At 58.6% G+C, this 20,117-nt stretch overlaps 7 protein-coding genes across 7 annotated transcripts; 4 read left to right on the top strand and 3 right to left on the bottom strand.

Moving 5' to 3' along the window:
* Positions 1-933: 933 nt before the first annotated feature.
* CcaverHIS019_0300890 (uncharacterized protein) lies at positions 934-2,659 on the bottom strand (the record flags this gene model as incomplete). Its single annotated transcript, XM_060598497.1, has 3 exons — positions 934-2,157; positions 2,193-2,328; positions 2,361-2,659. 3 exons carry the CDS (start codon positions 2,657-2,659, stop codon positions 934-936), a joined length of 1,659 nt encoding a protein of 552 aa, XP_060455285.1.
* Positions 2,660-4,992: 2,333 nt separating this feature from the next.
* Positions 4,993-5,537, top strand: CcaverHIS019_0300880 (uncharacterized protein; the record flags this gene model as incomplete). Its single annotated transcript, XM_060598496.1, has 2 exons — positions 4,993-5,197; positions 5,236-5,537. The coding sequence occupies 2 exons, from the start codon at positions 4,993-4,995 to the stop codon at positions 5,535-5,537; spliced, it is 507 nt and encodes a 168-aa protein (XP_060455284.1).
* A 693-nt stretch (positions 5,538-6,230) lies between these two features.
* Positions 6,231-7,306, bottom strand: CcaverHIS019_0300870 (uncharacterized protein; the record flags this gene model as incomplete). The annotated part of the gene is made up of 4 exons (XM_060598495.1): positions 6,231-6,334; positions 6,383-6,539; positions 6,571-6,902; positions 6,967-7,306. The coding sequence occupies 4 exons, from the start codon at positions 7,304-7,306 to the stop codon at positions 6,231-6,233; spliced, it is 933 nt and encodes a 310-aa protein (XP_060455283.1).
* Positions 7,307-8,319: 1,013 nt separating this feature from the next.
* TIF3 (uncharacterized protein) lies at positions 8,320-12,637 on the top strand (the record flags this gene model as incomplete). Its single annotated transcript, XM_060598494.1, has 11 exons — positions 8,320-8,367; positions 8,399-8,499; positions 8,531-9,444; positions 9,486-9,880; positions 9,919-10,128; positions 10,163-10,208; positions 10,836-10,892; positions 10,925-10,972; positions 11,008-11,373; positions 11,731-12,104; positions 12,140-12,637. 11 exons carry the CDS (start codon positions 8,320-8,322, stop codon positions 12,635-12,637), a joined length of 3,057 nt encoding a protein of 1,018 aa, XP_060455282.1.
* Positions 12,638-13,454: 817 nt separating this feature from the next.
* Positions 13,455-15,327, top strand: CcaverHIS019_0300850 (uncharacterized protein; the record flags this gene model as incomplete). Its single annotated transcript, XM_060598493.1, has 6 exons — positions 13,455-13,612; positions 13,648-13,749; positions 13,781-13,955; positions 13,987-14,531; positions 14,584-15,240; positions 15,276-15,327. 6 exons carry the CDS (start codon positions 13,455-13,457, stop codon positions 15,325-15,327), a joined length of 1,689 nt encoding a protein of 562 aa, XP_060455281.1.
* Positions 15,328-15,572: 245 nt separating this feature from the next.
* CcaverHIS019_0300840 (uncharacterized protein) lies at positions 15,573-17,581 on the top strand (the record flags this gene model as incomplete). The annotated part of the gene is made up of 4 exons (XM_060598492.1): positions 15,573-15,919; positions 15,999-16,245; positions 16,301-16,936; positions 16,976-17,581. 4 exons carry the CDS (start codon positions 15,573-15,575, stop codon positions 17,579-17,581), a joined length of 1,836 nt encoding a protein of 611 aa, XP_060455280.1.
* Positions 17,582-18,096: 515 nt separating this feature from the next.
* On the bottom strand, positions 18,097-18,492 carry CcaverHIS019_0300830 (uncharacterized protein; the record flags this gene model as incomplete). Its single annotated transcript, XM_060598491.1, has 1 exon — positions 18,097-18,492. The coding sequence occupies one exon, from the start codon at positions 18,490-18,492 to the stop codon at positions 18,097-18,099; it is 396 nt and encodes a 131-aa protein (XP_060455279.1).
* Between the last annotated feature and the right edge of the window lie 1,625 nt (positions 18,493-20,117).

Below are 20,117 nucleotides of genomic sequence, written 5' to 3'. Positions count from 1 at the left end.
ATAGAGAAACAATGAATCCTACCTGATGGATGGGGAACGCTTGACAGTGATGACAGTGCGGGTTGGTGAGGGTATCGGTTATTGTTTATTACACTTCAAGCTTGGTAATTGTAACACAGAGCCAGCTGAGAACACACACAGAGAATACACAGTGGGATCTCGAAAGCCGTGTGAGGGCCTCAGTGGAGTGCCACACGGGAACTCGTCAATGATAGGGTTGCCGTTGCGCTGGGAATTGGACACGCCTTACCGTTCCCAGGACAACTATGTTCTCAGAGCCACACCATTCCAGTTGCCGGATGCCACGATACGAGCACGAGGCCGACTTGTCCCACGGTCACTCGATCATTACATGAGTACGGGGGTTATTGAATTAAGGATCCTAAACTGTCACATCATCCACGTGCCTATAGCTCGGAAACTAATGACAGATGTCAGTCGCCGTCTCGGAGAATCCACGGCATGCAATCTATCGGGGGTATGCACCACATGCAATGTGGTACGTGCCTCAGCGTCGACGCGGTCATCTTGTGCATTGTTTATCTCGGCCCATCAGAGGCCCTGCTTCGTCCTTGATGCCGTCCTGGTCAGTGACATCAGTGGCATCAAGTTGCGCGGCCGCGGCTTCCTCCGCCCAGCTCAGCATGCCATCTTAACAGTAATTAACAGTAATCGACAGGGCTCGGATCTGCTTCCTGTCATCTCCGAGGCATAGTTATTTCTTCTAGCCCCTCAAATAAAGTCCTCGACGCTTTGGCTGACGCTGACGCGCGCAGTCCTCCGCTGGACTCCACTCCAGTTACCCTCGTTATCCTCGAATGGCGCCACACGGACAATGACAAGGTCGCGGTTCATCACTATATTGTCATGCCACGCTCCATTGTCCACACAGGGTTCATCGCACGACAATACCAGGATAGAAATACAATTAGATTATGCGGAAATACCAGTAGAATAGTTGTGCGACGTCATCATCGGGTCGTAGCGGGTACCGCGGAGGGCATCGGGGGGACCCTTGGAGAGGTCGATCTCGTCGATGCGCACAAACTTGGTCTTGCCGTAGATCTTCCAGCCAACGAAGCAAATAACGACGACTGGGATGGTGATGTACGACGCGAAGAAGGTGGCAACGTCAAAGGTCGGGATCCACGCGCCGAAACCGTTGGTAATGAGCACGAGCATGAAGAGGAAGATGGTGTAGTACGCCAGGTAGGGCTGGCACCAGCCACGGTAGGTGAACTTCCTGCGGTCGACTCCCTGGAGGTCGCAGGCCTTCTTGAAGCGAACGAAGCAGAGACCGATACCGCTCCAGGTGATCAGGGCCGAGAGGGCCGAGAGGTTGGAAAGCCAGATGAAGGCCTGGTTGGAGCCGTTCGAGACGGAGAGGTAGGCGAGGCAACAGAAGAGAGCGCCGACTCCGACACCCATGTAGGGGATACCGTTCTTGGAGGTGCGCATAAACATCTTGGGGAGCTGGCGCTCGCGAGCCAAGGCCATGAGCAGACGAGAGAGGACGTAGAGCTGCTCGTTACCAGACGAGAGCGCAGAGGAGATGACCACGGCGTTGATGATGTGCGGGAGGACCTTGACGTTGGCGTTACGGCACATGATGACCCAGGGCGCAGAGCCGGCGTTGCCGCTGTCCTTCTCGATCTCGGAGAGAAGGAGAGGGTCCTTGAAGTTGACGGTGAGGGAGATCATGAGGGTACCGATAACGTAGATGAACAGGATACGGATAAAGGTGGTCTTGATCGCCTTGGCAATGTTCTTGCGCGGGTTGTGCGCCTCACCACCCATGACGGCGACCGACTCGATGGTCGAGTAAGCGAACGCGGCGCCGGTGAAGACGGCCCAGAAACCGAGGAAGTTGGACAGAGATTGGGGCTTGATGCCGAGGTAATTGTTGTTGAAGGGTTCCTCGCGCCAGAACTTGCCACCAATGAATGTCCTGTTGGTGGGCACGCCGCCCAGGTTGAAGATGAGGGCGAAAATCATGAGGCCAATGAGGGTCGAGAGCTTGAGACAGGCAAAGAAGAACTCAATCTCGCCGTAGTACTTGACGCCCATGATGTTGACGAGAATCGTGAGAATCATGAACGCCGTGATGTAAGCCGCGGCGTGATTGAGGTTGTGGTCCCAGTAGGTGAAGAGGGATGCCTGTTGGTGAGCTCGGCCTTGAGAGGGGTACTTACAATAGCGGTGAGTTCGGTGGGGATACCGAACGCGCAGGACAGGAAAGCGTTGATACCCATCATGAAACCCATGGCGGGGTCGACGTACTTGGTTGCCATCTCGACGTAACCACCAACGTTGGGGGCAAAGCAAGACCTGCTGTCAGCTCTGTCGTTTCGGGTGCTTACATTTCACCAAGCGAGACCATCATGGTACCGACACCAGTACCAACAAGAGTGTATCCGAGCCAAAGACCGACGGGACCACCGCGGGTGAGAGACACGCCAGAGCCGACGAACAAACCTGTACCAATAGTACCAGCGATGGCAATCATGGTCACGACGCGCGGGGGCAGGTCGCGCTTGAGGCCGTGCTCGCCGACGTGGGTGTGCTCGAGCTCATCGTGGTAATCCTCGGCAGCCTGCACCTCGACGTGAGCGCCGGGCGATTTCTCGTGGTAGGCCTTCTCGTGCTCGTGGTCGGACATGATGTTGTTGTCGGGAGAAACAAGGGGGGAGCGTGGCTGTGCTTTGATGACATGACGAGGTTATTATAGCACGAGACCCTCATCGGCCTGATCTCCCCCATCTCCCCATGGGCTCCCCAGCTTGGCTCCTGATCCTTGTGGCTCATCTGATCATTCTACTGGACATGTGGGCGGCTCGCTCCGCGTCCTCATTTGTTGTACTGTACTTGCCTGACCTGCTCTAGCGAGGTTTACCGACAACCCCTTGAGAATCGAGACTTCCCTTTCCGGAGCCCACCATCTGAAGACTGCGGGGCCAATGCACGTCCGCGGCCGGCGCACCGCAAGAGCACTACAGGACGGCTCTCTCGAGGCAAGGGCGCAGATGGGCAGATGGGCAATGCTGGCGGCTGACGATGGGAAATGATGATTGAACGCCCTTGAAGGGGAGGTTGGGCGTGTATTTTTAGCGCCAGGCACAATACTCGTTACGGGCACCTTTCCAGCGGTAGTTACCAAGAGACTCCAAAGGCTCCAAACACGGCCATGGACAAACAACCGCTTGCGCCATGACAGAGTGCTCAGTTTGGAGATTCCAGGACCGAACACGGGACCTGGCCACGGGGGAGTGTGCTGACAATAGCAAAAGGTTGCCGTACAAACTGGGTGTGGATCACTTGATTTGCGGTTGGTGGGGAGAGGAATGACATCTTGACAAAGTTCTATCTTTGGTCCCTTGGCCACGTAACATGCCCCGGTCTTAACCGCTCCAACCGAGGCGATATTTACCGCTGCCCATCTTGCGCCTGCTCCATTTCCCATCGAAAAAAGGGAGGATACTGCGGATTCAGCTATTCAGCTATTCAGCTACTCAGTAATTCAGTGATTCAGGTAACCTGAAGGTAGAAGCTGCGCACACGTCATAGGGATGAAGCAAGTTTACGCGCGTACAGTATCTCATCTCATATATCCACTTGCGATCACTCAGAATATAGTCAAAATTCGAAAGCGCTGAACGACGTCAGTCTCACCCTCATCCCTATCCCCCGTCTCTAACCGCCACCATCGCTTGCTCCCTAGCCAACTAGCGAATCTGGATCCGACCTGCATTTACGGAGCTCCGGGACATGTGTCGGCTCATGGGCACGCGCCGATGAGCCCCGCATTCGGGATGACCGACCCCCGCGGGGGCTGGATTCCGTGGACTTGCCCTTGTCAGCACGAGGTACCGAGGAATGTTGATGGTTGTCGATCTCATTCGCTTCCGCGTGAGGCAGAGGATCAGAGGGCTCATCCCGGTGTTTGGTGCAAGCAGGTGCCAGAAGCGCTGTACCTGGGCGTTTTCGAATCATTATTAGTTGCCCCACGGGCGTGGCGCTCGGCGATTTCCCATCTTCGACCATACTATTTCCCACCGACGACTGATGTCCCATCAACGACAATCTGGGGCGTCGTTTTCGAACGTCTACGTCGTCTCAGTCTCGTCAGATCCACTCAAGCAGGGGTGATCCCTCTCGAGTGTGGCGCCATGTCTTGAGGCCATTCGAGATGTCGAGGACAATGAGAGTCGAGAGAGTCGAGAGACAAGGAAACCGAGTCGTTGGGGACAGCGACGGTACGGCAGCTGGGATCGGCAAGAATGGTGTGGGCCGGTATTCTTCGGCCGACTGCCACAACTGAGTCGCACGGTTGCGGACCGCCGTTCGCACAATGGTCCTAGGCGATGGTGGGACGAATGAAGCGGAAGGAAGTAGGCGGACTGAAGAGGACTCGGGTGACACTCTACCTACCATCCTTGAGCAGAGGTGCAGCTCCCACACCTCCATGCGCGGCACTGACGCGACTCAAGACCCAGTTATCCCGGAAGGACGGATGGAAGCGGCGCGCATAGCACAAACGACACAAAGCGAGGGCAGGACGCGAAACGTCAGCAGCCGGAAAGGCTGGAGAAAGGGACAAGGAAATGGAAGCGGTGATTATGGGATATGGTAGAGAAGAGATCGTGGACCAACACAATGTCTGACAATGGAGCGCGAGCTCACGCCACAAATTTTGAGAAGCGTCATGTCGTTTGGCTGCGGGGTGTGCACCACTGCACCACATCTGTGATTCAATAAATTCAATGCTGCAGGGGAATCAGCTACACTCAAAGGTAATATGAGGCGTGAGCGTGTGAGGCGGCACAGGCCTCACCACAGCTGCGATTCAGTCGTCCTAATCAGCTTCTACATTCAAAATCACAGCCTCACTGATCACTGAAGGAAGATACAGTAATGCTCACACACGCAGTGTGATTATGTCGTCGTCACCATCCTCATATGCCACTACCTCTCAAACCCAACACTCTCCTCGCCATGCCCGCCATGGAAAATAAACGCAAGGCCTCAGGGGGTGATATCAAGCAATCGCGCGACACCAAAAATCGGCGCCGCTACGTCCAACACCTCCGCGGCACAAAGCAGCCGCACGACGGCGCCCAACACTCGCACGAGGACCTGCGCCGGTGGCACAAGAAACACTTCCTCGAGTCCTTTGTCCTCCGCACAAACCTGTACCCAGGTCCATTGTCCTCGTGGATAACGTGGAGGACCTCGAAGACGCCTTCTTTGGACCCCTCGACACCGTCGAGAACATGGACTTGACGTTCCTCTGCAGGTCCTTCGCTTGGGCCAAGTCCTTCTCGACCTTTGTCATGTTGCGGTATCACAACGTAGGCAAGGAAGGACAAGCCACGCTCCGGGCATGGGCATTGCACCTTCCTGATCTCCCCGATCATCGGTGCAACACATTGATGGATCTCAGCGCTGTTGTTACCCTCTCCATCTCCTCGTCCTTGCCTAACCCGATGTATACCCTCATCCCGGCCGATTTGACCATCATCGCCCTTTGCCCTCTTTGAGCGAGTTGAGTATCACTCAGCTGTCGGGTACGAGGCCATCATCTCCGCTCTTGGACACTACATCTCCCATACGATCGATTGGGGACTTTCCTCGACGTGGCTGTTGTCGGCTTGGAGGAGTGGCTTCCGTTCCTCCGACTCGAGCCTAATAATTCAAAGGCCATGTTGCCTAAAGTTGCACCCACGACTCTTATTGTTGGTGTCGCTGGGCCCAATCGCGCCGAACTGCTGTGTTTCATGAGCACACTTTTTACTGGTGCTTGCGGACCATCACTCCGCTCGTCCAACCAGCTGGTCTAAAAGTATGTACACGTCGAGCCAAGGGTTAGGGAATGTCTACCATCTGACCCAGGTACTTGCCCAGGCCTGCAGGTACGTGGCTTCATGAGCGTCCGCCACCACGCTCCACGTTACAACCGCATATTCCAGTTCCACTCGCCGACTATGGACCGAGCTTGATCCCAGGGTCGGATCGGGGAAACTATTCCACAGCTCCGGCGTCGAAACGCGGTCTTCCTCTAAGCATTCATTGGTAGGATTCAAGGATGTACAACTATATCTGGTGAGGCTAGAATTTGTTCCGATCACAAATTGTCTATGTTGTTACAGGTTAAGCCTCGTCGAATAGCTGGAGTCAGCTTTAGGGCCAGATTTCTCAGCTGAGCAGGAACCAGCTTGCCGAACTCACATCTGTTACCACCGGATCTTGTCGGGGAAGAACTCGGCGATCAGCTCCTCGTAGTACGGCTTGAGCTTGGTGGCATCCGGCCGCGCGTCCGACTTGGAGTACAGGTCGTCTGATGTCAGTTTTGGCCAGTCATGATAGCTGATTCCAAGGGACTCACATGGGTTGAAGGCGAGAACGTCGCGCAGTGCCTCCTCATCACCCGGTCCCATGAATTGGCGGTACGCGCCCTCCCTGTGCCAAGGGTAGAAGCTGTGGTACCGAATCATGTTGAGCGCCGACTGCGGGAGGCTGCTCTGCGCTTTCATGACCATGTACTGGAGTCAGCTGCATCTAAGGGCAACTCACGAGATACTCGTCGTGTCCCCAGGTGATGAGGAGGTTTTCGAGGCCACATCCCTTCTCGTAGATCCCCAACTCGGTGGAGTAGACGAGGTGGTTGAGGTCGGGACACTCGCCAAAAGTGTCGGGATACACAATCTTGTCGAGGGGAAACTTGCATCCAACGACATAAGTATCCCCCACGACAGCCCACTGACCCTCAGGCTCGAAGAAGTACAGCAGTTTCCCGAGGTCGTGGATAAGTCCAGTGACCTGCATCCAACGGGGCTTGCCGTCTGCCCGCATGGCCTCAGCGGTCTGGAGGAGGTGCTCGATTTGCGTCGCGTCCGTGTCGGGGTCTGGCGTGAGCAAGATCATTCATGGAAGCTCCCTCTGAGGTCTCTGAGAAAGAGATGGACCCACCACTGGCATCGACGAGGGTGTTGAGCATCTCCATCGCCTCCCAAATGCCCATGACCGCGCGCGGCTTCTCGAACGCCCTCTTCCGGGCCGAGACGTTGAATTCGACGGTCTGCTTAGTGTGCTGCTCCCGATAGAGGGCTTTACTGCCCTCGTTTTCGTCCAAAAACTGCCTGAACGCTGCCTGGTCCTTGTTCTTGTCGAACTGCGAGGCGTCGTACGCGTTGTCCTTTTCCTGGAGTTTGCGGAGGTTGATTTCGTCGGCTGCGTCGCTCGCAAGCTCGAGCTTGCGTGCGCCGGGGTCGTCTGCACGGGCAAAGGATATAGTAGCAACGGGAGCCATTGTCAATGTCTGAGGTGGTTGAGTTGGTGAGTGTAAAGAGTGAGCTAAGTGAGTCTTATACCTTGAGGCTCGCACGCCGAGTCCGCGACGGCCCCGTTTCGGCGCTGGCGAAGGATCCCGATATATCGCGGAGTATCACAGAGCGGAGCGCCTGTGGCCGAGTGCCTGTCATACTTGTCGACAGAGGATGATCATGTGAGATACAAAACACTGACGTGAGGTAGAGTGGGCAGTTGATGGGATGGTGAGGGAGGTGAGTTTAACCGAGTCAGTTTGACCGAACTTCGGTCGGAGGGTTCGTCCCCAGGTTGCCGCGCCCAGCTGAGATAGCCCCGACCGGAGTTTGTCAATACGACCTATCAGATGCCGAGTTTGACAAACGCTCAAGCACTCATGTCGTATACAAGAGAGTCGGAAGCGAGTAGCTCTGTTCTGTTCTCCTGGGTGATTAGAGGCATGCTACACAGGTACAGAGAGGATGGTGAAAAGGACAAGATGGTGAGATGGGAGAATGACTAATGCCCGATCAGCATCGGCATCCAAAAGCTGGTAGGGTGACCCGCAACCTTTAGAAGATACTATTATCGTGCAGCATAGTTGTACAAGTATGCATCAGAGTCTCAGAGTCAGATGTAGCTTCATAGCTAGCTCTCCTCCATTCTCCTCCTCTGGCAGCTACCCCGTCATCGCTATTACGATACAAGTCCAAGCCATCTGTGGGGAACCAGGCACCGGCCATTTCTGTCGCCGGCCCGGGTCGACCTCCGCTCCATCCATCTCCCACCTTCCTTTTCCGCATTCTTCTTACCAACGTCCATTCTCTCACTCAACACTCCACAACCTACCTAGCCTGATCACGCCGTCCGAATCCATCTTGGCCACTCTACAGCTGTACCATATCATTCGGCGCTCGGCGTGTACACCTCCCTCCCGCGCGCCGTGGTTCGCGCTCTCATATCCTCTCCGGCGCAGTTCACTCGCTTCTCGCAGCGCGGATAGCCGCACCGTCACCCATGTCGGTCGACAAGGCCATTACATGCGACCAGTGCCGGACGCGCAAGGTATGTCCCGTCCATGCAAAGCTAACGCCAGGTGCGCTGCAATCCCGAGTTGGGGGCCTGTAGGAATTGCACGCGGCGTAGCGAAAAGTGCACGTTTGAGTACACGCCCAAGAAGCCTGGGCGACCGAGAGCGTGAGCCTCACTCCGAGTCGACTGACTCCAGACCAACAGCGCAGAAGAGGCGGCGAACGGACTCTTGTTCAGTGTCACCACTATCCTCGGAGACTCCTATGACCATAACACCAGCCCTACCACCTGCACTCAACGCCACAGCAGTCATGCCCTCTCCACACGACCAACTACTCTCACCTGGGCCCGTGTCCAGGAGTATCTTTGGGAGCGCGCGGCATACGCTACAGGCGCTCGAGTTTGACTACACTCTTCCAGTGTGGACACGACAGCACACCCCAGAGCTGGACTTGGACGCGCTCGCCCCACTCACCGATACACTGGCAATGGACCCGGCACTGACGGTCAAGTCTCTCGAGGAGTACTCCCCTTCAACAACGATTGCGGACCTGGTCGCTGCTAGTGAGTCCGCGCCGGCCTCCGAGACCATCGACATCCGACGCATAGAGAACTTTGCGAGCTGGGACGAGATCGGCTTCTTCCTGTCCCTCCACATGAAGCACCAGCACATGCTCGTGCCACTCGTACACCGGCCAAGCTTTGCTCAGGACGTCTTGCACCGCCGTGACGAGGAGGACGAGGCGTTCCGCGGTCTCCTTCTCAGTATGGTCGCCTACACCATCGCCCAGTGCCCCATCAACTGGTTGCTGGGGCGTATGGGCCGGCGCGAGCTGGAGTCACTGCTGGAGCGGTGCCAGCGTGGATCGCGCCTCATCCTGATTCGACACCATACCCGGCCGTCGCTTATCATCATGGCGAGTACCATCCTCGATTGCATCACGTCGCAGTCTGCCGCGCCTGCCGAGGTGGCCGCAAACCTCATGACCGACGTGCGGCGGCTAATCTACTCCCTGAATCTGAATCGGGAGGTGCCGCGCGAGGGGCTCACGCCCCTCGAGCTCGACATCGGCCGGAGACTGTTCTGGGAGGCGTACGCGATCGACAAGAGTGAGATAGCGGTCTTGTGGAAGCCACCGAGCTGACGACAGCCAACGCACTCAACGGCCACCCGATCCAGCTGCTCGACATGGACGGCACGCCGCCGCTCCCCCTCGAGATCGACGACGAGTACCTCTCCCCACATGCGGCTGGTGAACAACCCGAAGACCGGCTGAGCTATATGGCTGGCTTCCTCGCCATCTCGCGACTGTTCAAAGTCCTAAGCGCCTGCCTCGTGCGCCATCGCACCCTGCTCAACGATCCGGACTCGGCGTTCCCACCCGAGGCGCAGTGCACCTTTGTCGACCGCAGCTTGGAGTACGTCCGCGCCCTGCGGGCGGACATGCCGCCAGCGCTGCAGCCCGACAACGCAAGCGCGGACACGGTGCTTGGCACGCAGGCTGCAAACGTGTATATTACGGCGCTGTGCATCGAGCTCGCGTTGGTGAGTAGCTCGACTGGTTCACCTCCAGCTGACGGCAGCTGGACCTGCGCGCCAAAGTCGCGGACGACGATGGGAGCCGGCACGAGATTGCGCAGACCGTATTCCAGCAGCTCGAGGGGATGCCGCTCGAGTGCCTGGCCAGCAACGGCGAGAGCATGCGCGGCAAGGTGTTCCGCGTCATCCTCGCGCTACTGAACGCGACACCCGAGGGCGCCCTCGGCGACGGCCTGTGGGACTGGTGGAACATGGTGAGCTAGCTGATGTGCGATGAGCTGACAGCAGTACTCGCGGGTGCAGTTCATCCAGCTGATGCCTGAGGTGAACAGGGGTGGGTAATGGGATGTGTCATGGGAGTGTTGTTGTTGTATGATGCAGTGTATTAGTGAACACTCGATGCGTGCGGGAAGACTGGGCGGTGTCGGGGGGCCAGCCAGCCGGAGAATGAGATGTGAGATGGGAGATGGGAGATGGGAGATGGAGGAAAGGGATTCTTCCGAGGATTGCGATCATCTGCGAAGGAATGTAATCGTAACAGGCGAGATGGCGCCACGTTGATTCCGCATCCCGCCCTCACTTCACCTTCCAATCATTTGTCGCAGTGGCACTTATGTGAGAGTGACCAACTATGTAGTGCATGCTAGAGAATAGAGAATAGAGGTCTTTGGACATTGTCTAGTGAATGGCATGACGGTTGCTCCCCATTTTTGGAATGTATACTCGTCATCTCTGATCAGGCGACTCACCCGGATATAACGCCGAAAATCCGACGAGGTGGCAAATCTGACATGGCTGGCACTTTTCGGCGGCAACTGTTCACAGCCAAGGACCACCCCACCCCTTGGCCACCACAACGCTCGACCTCGTTACTAAGTACTTGCACCCTCCTCACAACCAAACAACAACAAAAACAGACCAATCATGCGTACGGAGTGATCCTGATAAAGCTGACGTCTAGCTCCAAAGAAGCAGAAGGCCCAGAAGATGGCTCTCTCCGAGTTCTTCTCGGAGACTGGTGCACTTATCCCAAAATGACGCTAACCTCAGGCGGCGTCACCTCATGGGCCGACGAGATGGAGACTCTCCCCACTGCGCGTGAGGTTCTTCTACAAGATATATATTGACCTCAGCCGCCGCGCGTGACCCTCTCGCAGCCCCCCGTCGCGGCGAGCCTGGATACCTCGACAGCATGCCGGACCGCGGTGCCGGTGCGCGCTTCGGCGGGCCCCAGCGCGAGGAGCTTCCCCTCCCCACCATTCCGCCCTTCACGGCCTTTATCGGTAACCTCACCTTTGAGACTGAGGATGATCAGCTGCGCGAGTTCTTCGCCGACATTGCACCCCTATCGGTCCGTCTCGTCAAGGACCTTCCGACGGGCAAGAGCAAGGGCTTTGGATACGTCGAGTTTTCGTCGCAGGCCGACCTCAAGGCTGCGCTTGACCGCTCGGGGGCTAACCTTGCCGGCCGCTCGATTCGTGTCAACGTCGCTGACGCACGTGAGTCTTATCGGGAGCGCTTTGGACTTTGGAGAGGGAGAGGGCTGTCTCGCCAGTTGGGTGGCCAAAGAAGGCGACAGGCGACCAAAGGAGGTGGTGGGAGGGGCCACGCACGGCCGCGATGAGTGTGGCTCCTGCGCGCGCTCATGCCCGGACGCAGACTGTGCTCGCATTACCTCCCCAAAGCTGCCGCACTGTGGTGATGGAGGCTGCAAACAAGTCGAGGCGACTACCCAAACCACAACGCGCTGTGTGTGAGGCGTGACATGAACGAGTTTCAGCTGGGCTCAGAGGACAGCGTGACATGATTCCGAGTGGCGCACAGTCCCCATGTCCTTGCGCAAAAGCTGACCCTAGCCGCCTCGCGCTCCGGCCGCGACTATGCTCCCTCGGTCGCCGACGAGTCCAACTCGTGGCGCCGCGTCACCCCGCTCCCAGCGCGTGACCCTCCCCGCCGCACGTTCTCTGGCGTCTCCTCCGCTGCCGGCAGCGAAGACCGTGACTGGGGCGCCGCTCGCGGCGCAAAGTTCGTCCCGTCCTCGCGCGAGAGCTCGGGCTACGGCCGTCCCCGCGACGTCGAGCCCATGCACTCATCCGCTGCCGATGACGCTGGCCAGTGGCGCTCGACGCGCCCCCTCGTCAACGCTGCACCTGAGCGTGGCGCTGGTGGCCCCGGTGGCCGCGACGCTCCTCCCCATCGCCCTACCGGCCTTGCCGACACCGAGTCGACTGTGAGTCTACATCCTATTCCTAAACTAACCTTCAGTGGTCGCGCGGTACTCGTGTTCCCCAGAATGCTGCGCCGGCCGAGCCGACCCGCCAGCGCCTGAAGCTTGCCCCTCGCTCCTCCGCCCCCTCGGGTGCCAACTCGCCCGAGGCTACGCCGTCCAAGGCGAACCCCTTTGGCGCAGCGCGTCCGGTCGACACGCACACGCGCGAGGTCGAGGCTGAGCAGCACGCCGAGCAGCGTCGCAGGGAAGCGGCGGCCGCCAAGGCCAAGCCCCCCGCGCCCAAGGTGGAGAAGGAGGAGCGTCGCCCGGTTCGTGTACACCCGTCTCGCATGCCGCAGAAGGAGGTTGCGCAGGCGGACGAGGACGGGTTCGAGGCTGTCGGGCCCCGCGGTAAGACTGCGCCTACCGAGGAGAGCAAGCCTGCGGCCAAGCCGGTCACGACCAAGACGGGCTTTAGCTTCGCCGCGGCTGCGGGGAAGGTTGATGTCGACGTTGATGACGTCGCTGACAAGGTTGCGGACGTGTCCGTTTAGCATCTGTAGCGTAGACTTAGATATGTTACGTTTGGGATTCGAGCGAGCCCCCGAGCCCGAAGGGCGAGGAGACGAGGGGCGAGGGAGCCGCAAGGAGATGAGCCTCAGCAGAGCTGTCAGTGCAACCGGCGCCCGGTTTAGTGATCCAACGGGGAGTCCAGCCCAGACATGACTGGCGAGTGGCAAATTTCGCCACTAGATGCTCAAATCTTTCATATCAGCCAACCTGAAGCTCGTCAGCGACAGGAAGCAGGATGCAGGATGCCGGCGCTTGCCTCCCAATACATTCAACTAGCTTTGTCAGTCTTGACCCACGCCGCGTCCAAAGCACCGAGCTACGCGGTTAGAAAAGTAGCGGTGGCCGATGACCTGTTGAAATGACTCTAAAATTCCTCGGCCGCCAGGCACGCATGAACATGGACGCGTCACCTCAACATGTCATCTTGTCAACTTAACTTGGTCTTGCTCGTCATCCAGATCCATCTCTTGTCCTCTCACACTCTCACACACTTACACACTCCCTCCTTGCCCTCCCAGCGCTTTCGCGCCCCCTCTACGTCTCCTATATCCACCCTCCCTCATCTCTATGCCATCACCCGTGGGCTTGACCCCAACCCCCTCCTCCCCCTCCCACACTCCCTCCCCCTCCCACACTCCCTCCCCCTCCCACACTTCCTCCCCCTCCCACACTTCCCACCCCTCCTCCTCCCCAACCCTCACCCTCTCCAACCCACCCCCGAAACCCTTCTACCTCCCCCAATCTCTCGTCTCCCGAAGCTTGTCTCTGCCCGCCCAAATCCTCTTCGCGATCCTCGGCATGTTCAAGCTGGCAGTATGGGCGCGACAAATTGTCCGCGTCGTCCCCCGCTCACCTGGGGTGATTGCCCGGGGCGCGGTCGACGACGTCTCAGCTTGGGTTGATAAGAACGTCCCGAGTCTCAAGGGGACGTTTACGCCTAGTTGGTGGTTGCCCAAGTTTGTTTCAAGAGGGGAAGGCGAGCTGATACCAGTGGTCACCTCCAGACGGCGTACATCGTTATGGGGGACTTTAGTAAGGTCGATCGGGTGGATTATGTGCGCACCATGTTGCGGTTGCCTGATGGCGGGACAATGTAAGCATCGCGAAAGCATCGCTCACCCCAGCTCCCTCGATATCACGCCCCCGAACCACTTGGAATTACCCGCGGACGCACCAACACTCGTGGTCTGCCACGGCCTCACAGGTAACGCCAATGAGAGTTACGTTCGCAACGTGCTCAACTGGGCCATCAAGCCCCAGAGTGAGGGCGGTATCGGCGCACGCGGCGTCGTCGTCAACGTAAGCTCGTTGTTGTGCCAGCTGACACCAGTTCCGCGGTTGCGGCGGCACACCCCTGACCTCTCCACAGCTGTACTCGGCCGCCGCGTCGCTCGATCTCAACTCGGCCGCGCACTACCTGCGAAACGCCTTCCCCCAGTCGGCGCTCCACGGTATCGGCTTCTCCCTTGGCGCGTCCGTACTCGCCCGCTACCTGGGCGAACGTGGTGAAGAATCTCTTCTCTCATCTGGCACTGTCATCGGATGCCCGTGGGACGTGTCTGCTCTTTCCCACGCGCTCGAGGACGGCTTCTTCTCCTCCCGCCTGTACTCGCGGGCCCTGGGAGCCAATCTCATCAAGCTCTTCTTCCGACACTACGAGCGTAACCCGCGCATGTGGGAGGAGAACGAGCGACTCAAGGACTGCGTGCCAGCCATGAAGAACCTCAGGAGTATGGGGAATGACGTGCGCCTCAAGATGGTCGATGAGGTGCTCGTTTCGAATGTTGGCGGGCCAAGACCTCCATGGCCGTTTAACAGCGCCGATGACTATTACCAGTACGCAGGGAGCCACCAGCTCATCCACAACATCAAGGTGTGAGTAGGCGGCCCTCCAGCTCTCGTATGTGATTCGTGCAGCTGACAGCAGACCCACGCTCGGCATCAACGCATACGACGACCCGGTCGTACACGGAACCGCCCTCCCGATCACACAGGTGCAGGATGCCTCGCACGTGTACCTCGCTGTCACGGGCGGTGGCGGCCACCTCGGTTGGTTTGACGGCCCTATGAAGGGCCCGAAGTCGAAGGGCCGCTGGGTAGTCAAGCCCATGGGCGAGTTCCTGACTGCTGCGGCCCGTGACCTGCCGCCTCGCGCGCCGGTTGCTGTGGCCCCGGGTCCAGGACCCGAGTGGGCGACCGTCACTGCGAAGAAGGAGGAGATGTGGATGCCCCCCGAGCTCGAGGGGTGGGAGAACGAGGTGGTCAACGGCATGAAGGTCGATATCCCGGAACCCTCCTCTTCGTCGATCGGCGACAGTGAGGGCTTCGTCGGCGGTGCACCCCTCACCCCAGCGCTCTCCGCTGGCGTGTTGTCCGAGGACGAAGAAGAGGCCGAGATGAACTTTGACATCTCGCGGAGTGACACCCCCGTCGCACACCTCCACGGGGCGTGGCAGTGGGTCCTGGCGCCGCCAATGATCTGCCAGACCGGCGCGGCGCCGTCTCGAGTAGGATGGAAGGTACTCTGCCGCGACGAGGACACGAACAAATGGAGCGAGACTGCCGCGCCCCAGCTGCAGGGATTGTGAGCGGCGTGGCGTGCGGCTGTCTTATACACAGAGCGAAGCTGCGCCGCCGTGCTGCGCTCGCTCTTACTCTCCCTATCCATTAGATACACTAGACGCTAGATGCTTGACTCTGACGTTGAGGTCCAAACTCGGTGATTGTGTGTTGAGTCAAAGGGCCTTTTTGGCCGGATAGTGCCAGTTGTGCCTGTCCCCGCACCCCACATTCTCCCGGTTATCCACTGGGGCCGGTAACTTGAGCCTCCTTGGTGGGCAGAGCACAGTCAGCAACAAAACCAGGTAGAAATATCTTACCAACGTCTCCAAGTCTACTCCGTGCCCAGTTGTTACGATGGCAGCCCCAACCTTCCGAAACCTCCCGCCCGCCGAGTGCGCCGCCGCACTCTGCACCGCCGACGGGCCCTTTGCCGTGTCCGAGCAAGTCATCAATGGCCACCGCCAACGCGTATGGACACACCAGGTCGCGACTTTCCGCCAGCTCATCATGGAACGGATGCAGGCGAATGCGGCCAACCCATTCCTCTCGTCACCTGTGCCCGACCCCGAGCCGTTCCACGCCCGCGAGGCGCTCACGCATGGCGAGACGCTCGAGAGGGCCATTAGGATCGCAGCGATTCTGCGTGATCATGGCGTCGGGGTTGGGTCGCGAGTCGCGGTCGGAGGGACGAATTGCACGGGGTAAGTCTTTGTCGACTCTTTGTCGGCTTTGCTTCCAACTTGTCCTCTACTCCTCCTCTTCCTCCCCCCCTAACACCAGATGGGTCCTTGCCTTCATCGCGCTGCACCTCCTCGGCGCCGTCCCCGTCCTCCTCAACAACGGACTGCACGTCGACGCGTCAGTACACTGCCTCGCGCTCGTCAAGCCCGAGCTCGTGATCGTCGACGACGCGATGGCAAACCAGCTCGGTCCGATCGCGAGCACACTAAAGGACAAGGGCGTTGGTCCGGTGTGGTGCTGGACCTCGTTGGGACATTTGTCATCTGCCGCACGGGCAAACGTGACGGTGAGTCGGAATTGCAAGCCTTTTCAGCTATGAAACGTCGACAAGCTGACAGCAGGAACTCTCCAAACTCCAGCCGACAGCGGGCGCCCTCGCACAAGTCAAGGACGGTGCGTTCGCCTCCTCGGTCAACCCCGAATCCGACGGCATCATCTACTTCACCTCGGGCACGACGAGCATGCCCAAGGGTGTCCTCGTAACCCAGCGACAGGCGCTACACATTGTCATCTCGGCGCAGTACATCCCGGCCCGCATGGCGATGCGTATGGGCGCGTCTCCAAAGGAAGCGACAGCGCTCGCAACAGCCCCAAAGCCCGACGGGGTGGCACTCCTCTCCATCCCCCTCTTCCACGTACAGGGTAACTTGAACTGGCTGGTCGGCGCCATTGCCGAGGGTTCGAAACTCGTCTTCCTCCGTCGCTGGTCTGTGCCCGACGCCATCAAAATCATGGTGTCCGAGAAGGTTGGCAAGATCGGCGGCGTCCCTGCGATTGCCACTTCTGTGCTCCAGTCCCCTCTCCTTCCCAAGGACTTTGAACTTGCGCAGAGCGCTTTCGGAGGTGCATCGCCCCCGTCTCGTCTCCCCGGTGATCTGGTTAAGCGCTGGCCTAACCTCCTCGTTGCGACTGGATGGGGAATGACCGAAACTAACTCGACAACCACGGGCTCGTGTGGGATGGAGTATGTCAACAAGGTGGGTACAGTACACTTAGGTAAGCCGCTCTAATACCAGCCCCTCGCGTGCGGCGCGGCAATCCCCATCGCCGACCTCAAGATTGTCGATCCCATTACGCGCAAGGAGATGCCTGCAGGTCAGGCAGGCGTGCTCCTCTCCCGCGGCTCGAGCATGATGAAGGAGTACGTCAACAATCCCAAAGCGACCGCCGAGACGATCGACGCAGATGGATGGCTCGACACGGGCGACATTGCCTACATTGATGCCGAGGGGGACTTGCATATCGCCGACCGGGCCAAGGACATTATCATCCGCGGTGGCGAGAACATCCCCTCTGCGGAGGTTGAGCGCGCCCTCGCCCAGGACGACAGGGTACAGGAAGCGTGTGCTGTTCCAGTTCCCCATGCTGTACTGGGCGAGTGTGTGGGTGTGGCCGTCTCCCTCGCTCCAGGTGCCATGGCTACGCCGGAGAGTATCGCCGACGCCGTCTTCCCGCGCTTGCGGTATCCCGCGCGCCCGGCTGTCGTCGTGGTTAGTCCGAAGGCGTTACCGTGGAATGCGAGCCAGAAAATCCTCAAGAGCGAGGTTAAGAAGATGGTCCTTGAGGCGTGGGAGGCGCAGGGCCGTAAGCCCATGGTCGACCCGACCAAGGCGCGCTTGTAGTTGGATGTTGCAAGTTGGACTTGGACATGGGCATGAATCAATCTACATGGGCGTTGGGCGAGAGAGAGCCAAGACCATAGCAGGATCACGATCACGGGACGGCTACATTACATACATTTCGGGCATTGCACTCGGCCAGAGACACGGTCGCCGCCTGCGCGGCTTGAGTCACAGGCACCTCGCGGCTTGAGTCACAGCGCACCTCGGCAACCTCTGAGACGAGGATGAAGTGTGGTCCAGGTGGGTCGGCGGATCACACTCGGCGAGGGGCTGGGCGTACGGCGTATTGGATACCGCTGTGGGTTCACATCTTTTTTATAGCCAGCCGCTGTAGAGGCTTGCCGACGCCAGTACTGACCCGAGTGCACCGATCTGCGTCAGCTGGAATGCGGCGAAACTCACCAGGCGACGGGCGCATGTGATCCACTGCCCACTGTCGGGCGACCCGGACCGAGTCTCCCCACTGCCGACCCACTCACTTGGCGTCTCGCAGCTGTGTGTCCCCGAGGTGCCATTCATTCTCGCAGCGGTGTGTCCCCGAGGTGCCATTTATCGCCCGAGTCTCCTGTTGCGGCGCTCCATGATCCGCGCGCTCGGGTGTGAGAGATCTGTTGGGGAGGGGATGGCGGCTTGGGCGCCTCAGAGTTGAGGGGAGGGGATGGCGGCTTGGGCGCCTCAGAGTTGAGGGGAGGGGATGGCGGCTTGGGCGCCTCAGAGTTGAGGGGAGGGGATGGCGGCTTGGGCGCCTCAGAGTTGAGGTAGAGGACAGCCAGGAGGGGGAGGGGGAGGATGGAGGTGAGGGGCGACGAGATGCGGGCGATCACGAAGCATGAGGTCACAGTGTAGCACAGAACCGTGACGAGGGTGACGACGGTGCGGAGGATCTGGAGGGTGAAGTCTGTGCCGGCCATGGTGAAGTGGGGAATGCGGTCATGTTATCAGAATCCGGGCCGGATAGCTTGTGGAGTTGCAGGCGGCTGACTTCAATTGATGATGTCAGGTGACAGTGGGGTGTGATTAGGAACAAAACACGGCTGCATTCTACAAGTACTATGGAGAGGCGGGTGGGTGCCATTGTCGACGGGCCACGTACAACTGCAACCAACCCGACCTTACTCGACGACGTTTGCGGGGTCTGTCGCCAGTCGGAAGACAGTGTTACTGACCTGCTCACGCCACTCGTCCAGCGTGGCATGCCCAACGCGGGCCGCGCTGGAAACCAAGGTTTTGGAATGGAAGAGCTTGTTGAGCTCGCCCGCGTAAACGTCGTCGGCCGGCCATCTCGCCCAGGCAGAATCGCCCAGTATCAACTTGCATAAGGAGCGCAAGGCAAGGTCGATGCGCCATTCGTGCACGGCTAACATTGCACTGCTTTTATCTGAGAGGTTCAGAAACAGTCCAGTGCCCTTGCCTTGGAATTCGAAGTGCAGACCACAGTGACATCGAGGTCGCCGAGGGCGATGCGGTGGCCCATAGGCTATCCGCCAGTGGCGAAAGGTGTTGTCGACGCGCTCGCGCCACTCACGCGAGGTGACGCGGATGGCGTGCGGGCCGAAGAACCCATCGCGGGAGATGATGTGGTGTGGTCGAGAACGACATGCTTGAGATCAGACACGATGGGGTTGGAAACAGTCAGGGAAGAGGGGGCTGGGTGATGGTGAGGTGTGAGATGATAGCCCGAGACGGGATGAAGGGTGAGGACCAACTGGTGAGGAAGGTGGCTCACATAGTCATTAGTTTTGCTCTCCTCTATGCTCCAGCTGCCATCGTCTTCTCCTAACTCGCTTCCGATGCACTTATATTGTACCTCTGTCAGCGGAGGTCGAGCGGGAGACCATGTCTACACAACGTGGACGGCCACTGGCCAGTGCGGGCGGGCTTGGTTTCTGTTTTGAAACTCGAGTTCGAGTTGTCTCTAATGTGGAAAACCTCTTGTCGATGGCCAACTCTGGCGCTCTCTAAACAAGTCTGGATATAGATAGGGATGCGCCCACGAAGACGCCGTTCATATTTCCATCGCTGTCTTCCGCTTGGTGCTGAAGGCATGGATGATAGCATGCAAACTCAACCACCGCGCTACTCACGCACGCGTCAGGGAATGGCAAAGGGAAAAGGCAAGGGCAAAAAGATATTTCCGATGACAGAGAGATTCGAACTCTCGAGCCCGAAGGCACGACCTCAGTTGTTTAAACTATAGCAAGGTCGCGGAATAACCACTATCCGATGTCACCCTAACAATTGCTGATTGAAGATTTTCATGAGCCCATAAGTGGTCACTGCCGTCAGCGCGGTTTGACTTCTTTTGCCCACCCATCTCGTCCTCCCTGCTTGGATCGCCACTCCACTCCGGCATGAGCGGGCGACCAGTCTGTACCAGCTTGTCTGTCGAGCCCAGGTTGGATCGCCACTCCACTCCGGCATGAGCGGGCGACCAGTCTGTACCAGCTTGTCTGTCGAGCCCAGGTACCGCTCGTTTCTCAAGCCTCAAGCTTGGATCGCCACTCCACTCCATCTCCTACGCCCTTACATTCATGCT

The sequence above is a fragment of the Cutaneotrichosporon cavernicola genome (genome assembly GCF_030864355.1).
Source record: "Cutaneotrichosporon cavernicola HIS019 DNA, chromosome: 3".
Taxonomy (NCBI): domain Eukaryota; kingdom Fungi; phylum Basidiomycota; class Tremellomycetes; order Trichosporonales; family Trichosporonaceae; genus Cutaneotrichosporon; species Cutaneotrichosporon cavernicola.
The sequence above is the reverse complement of the archived record's forward strand: the minus strand, read 5'-3'. Positions and strand labels throughout refer to the sequence as shown.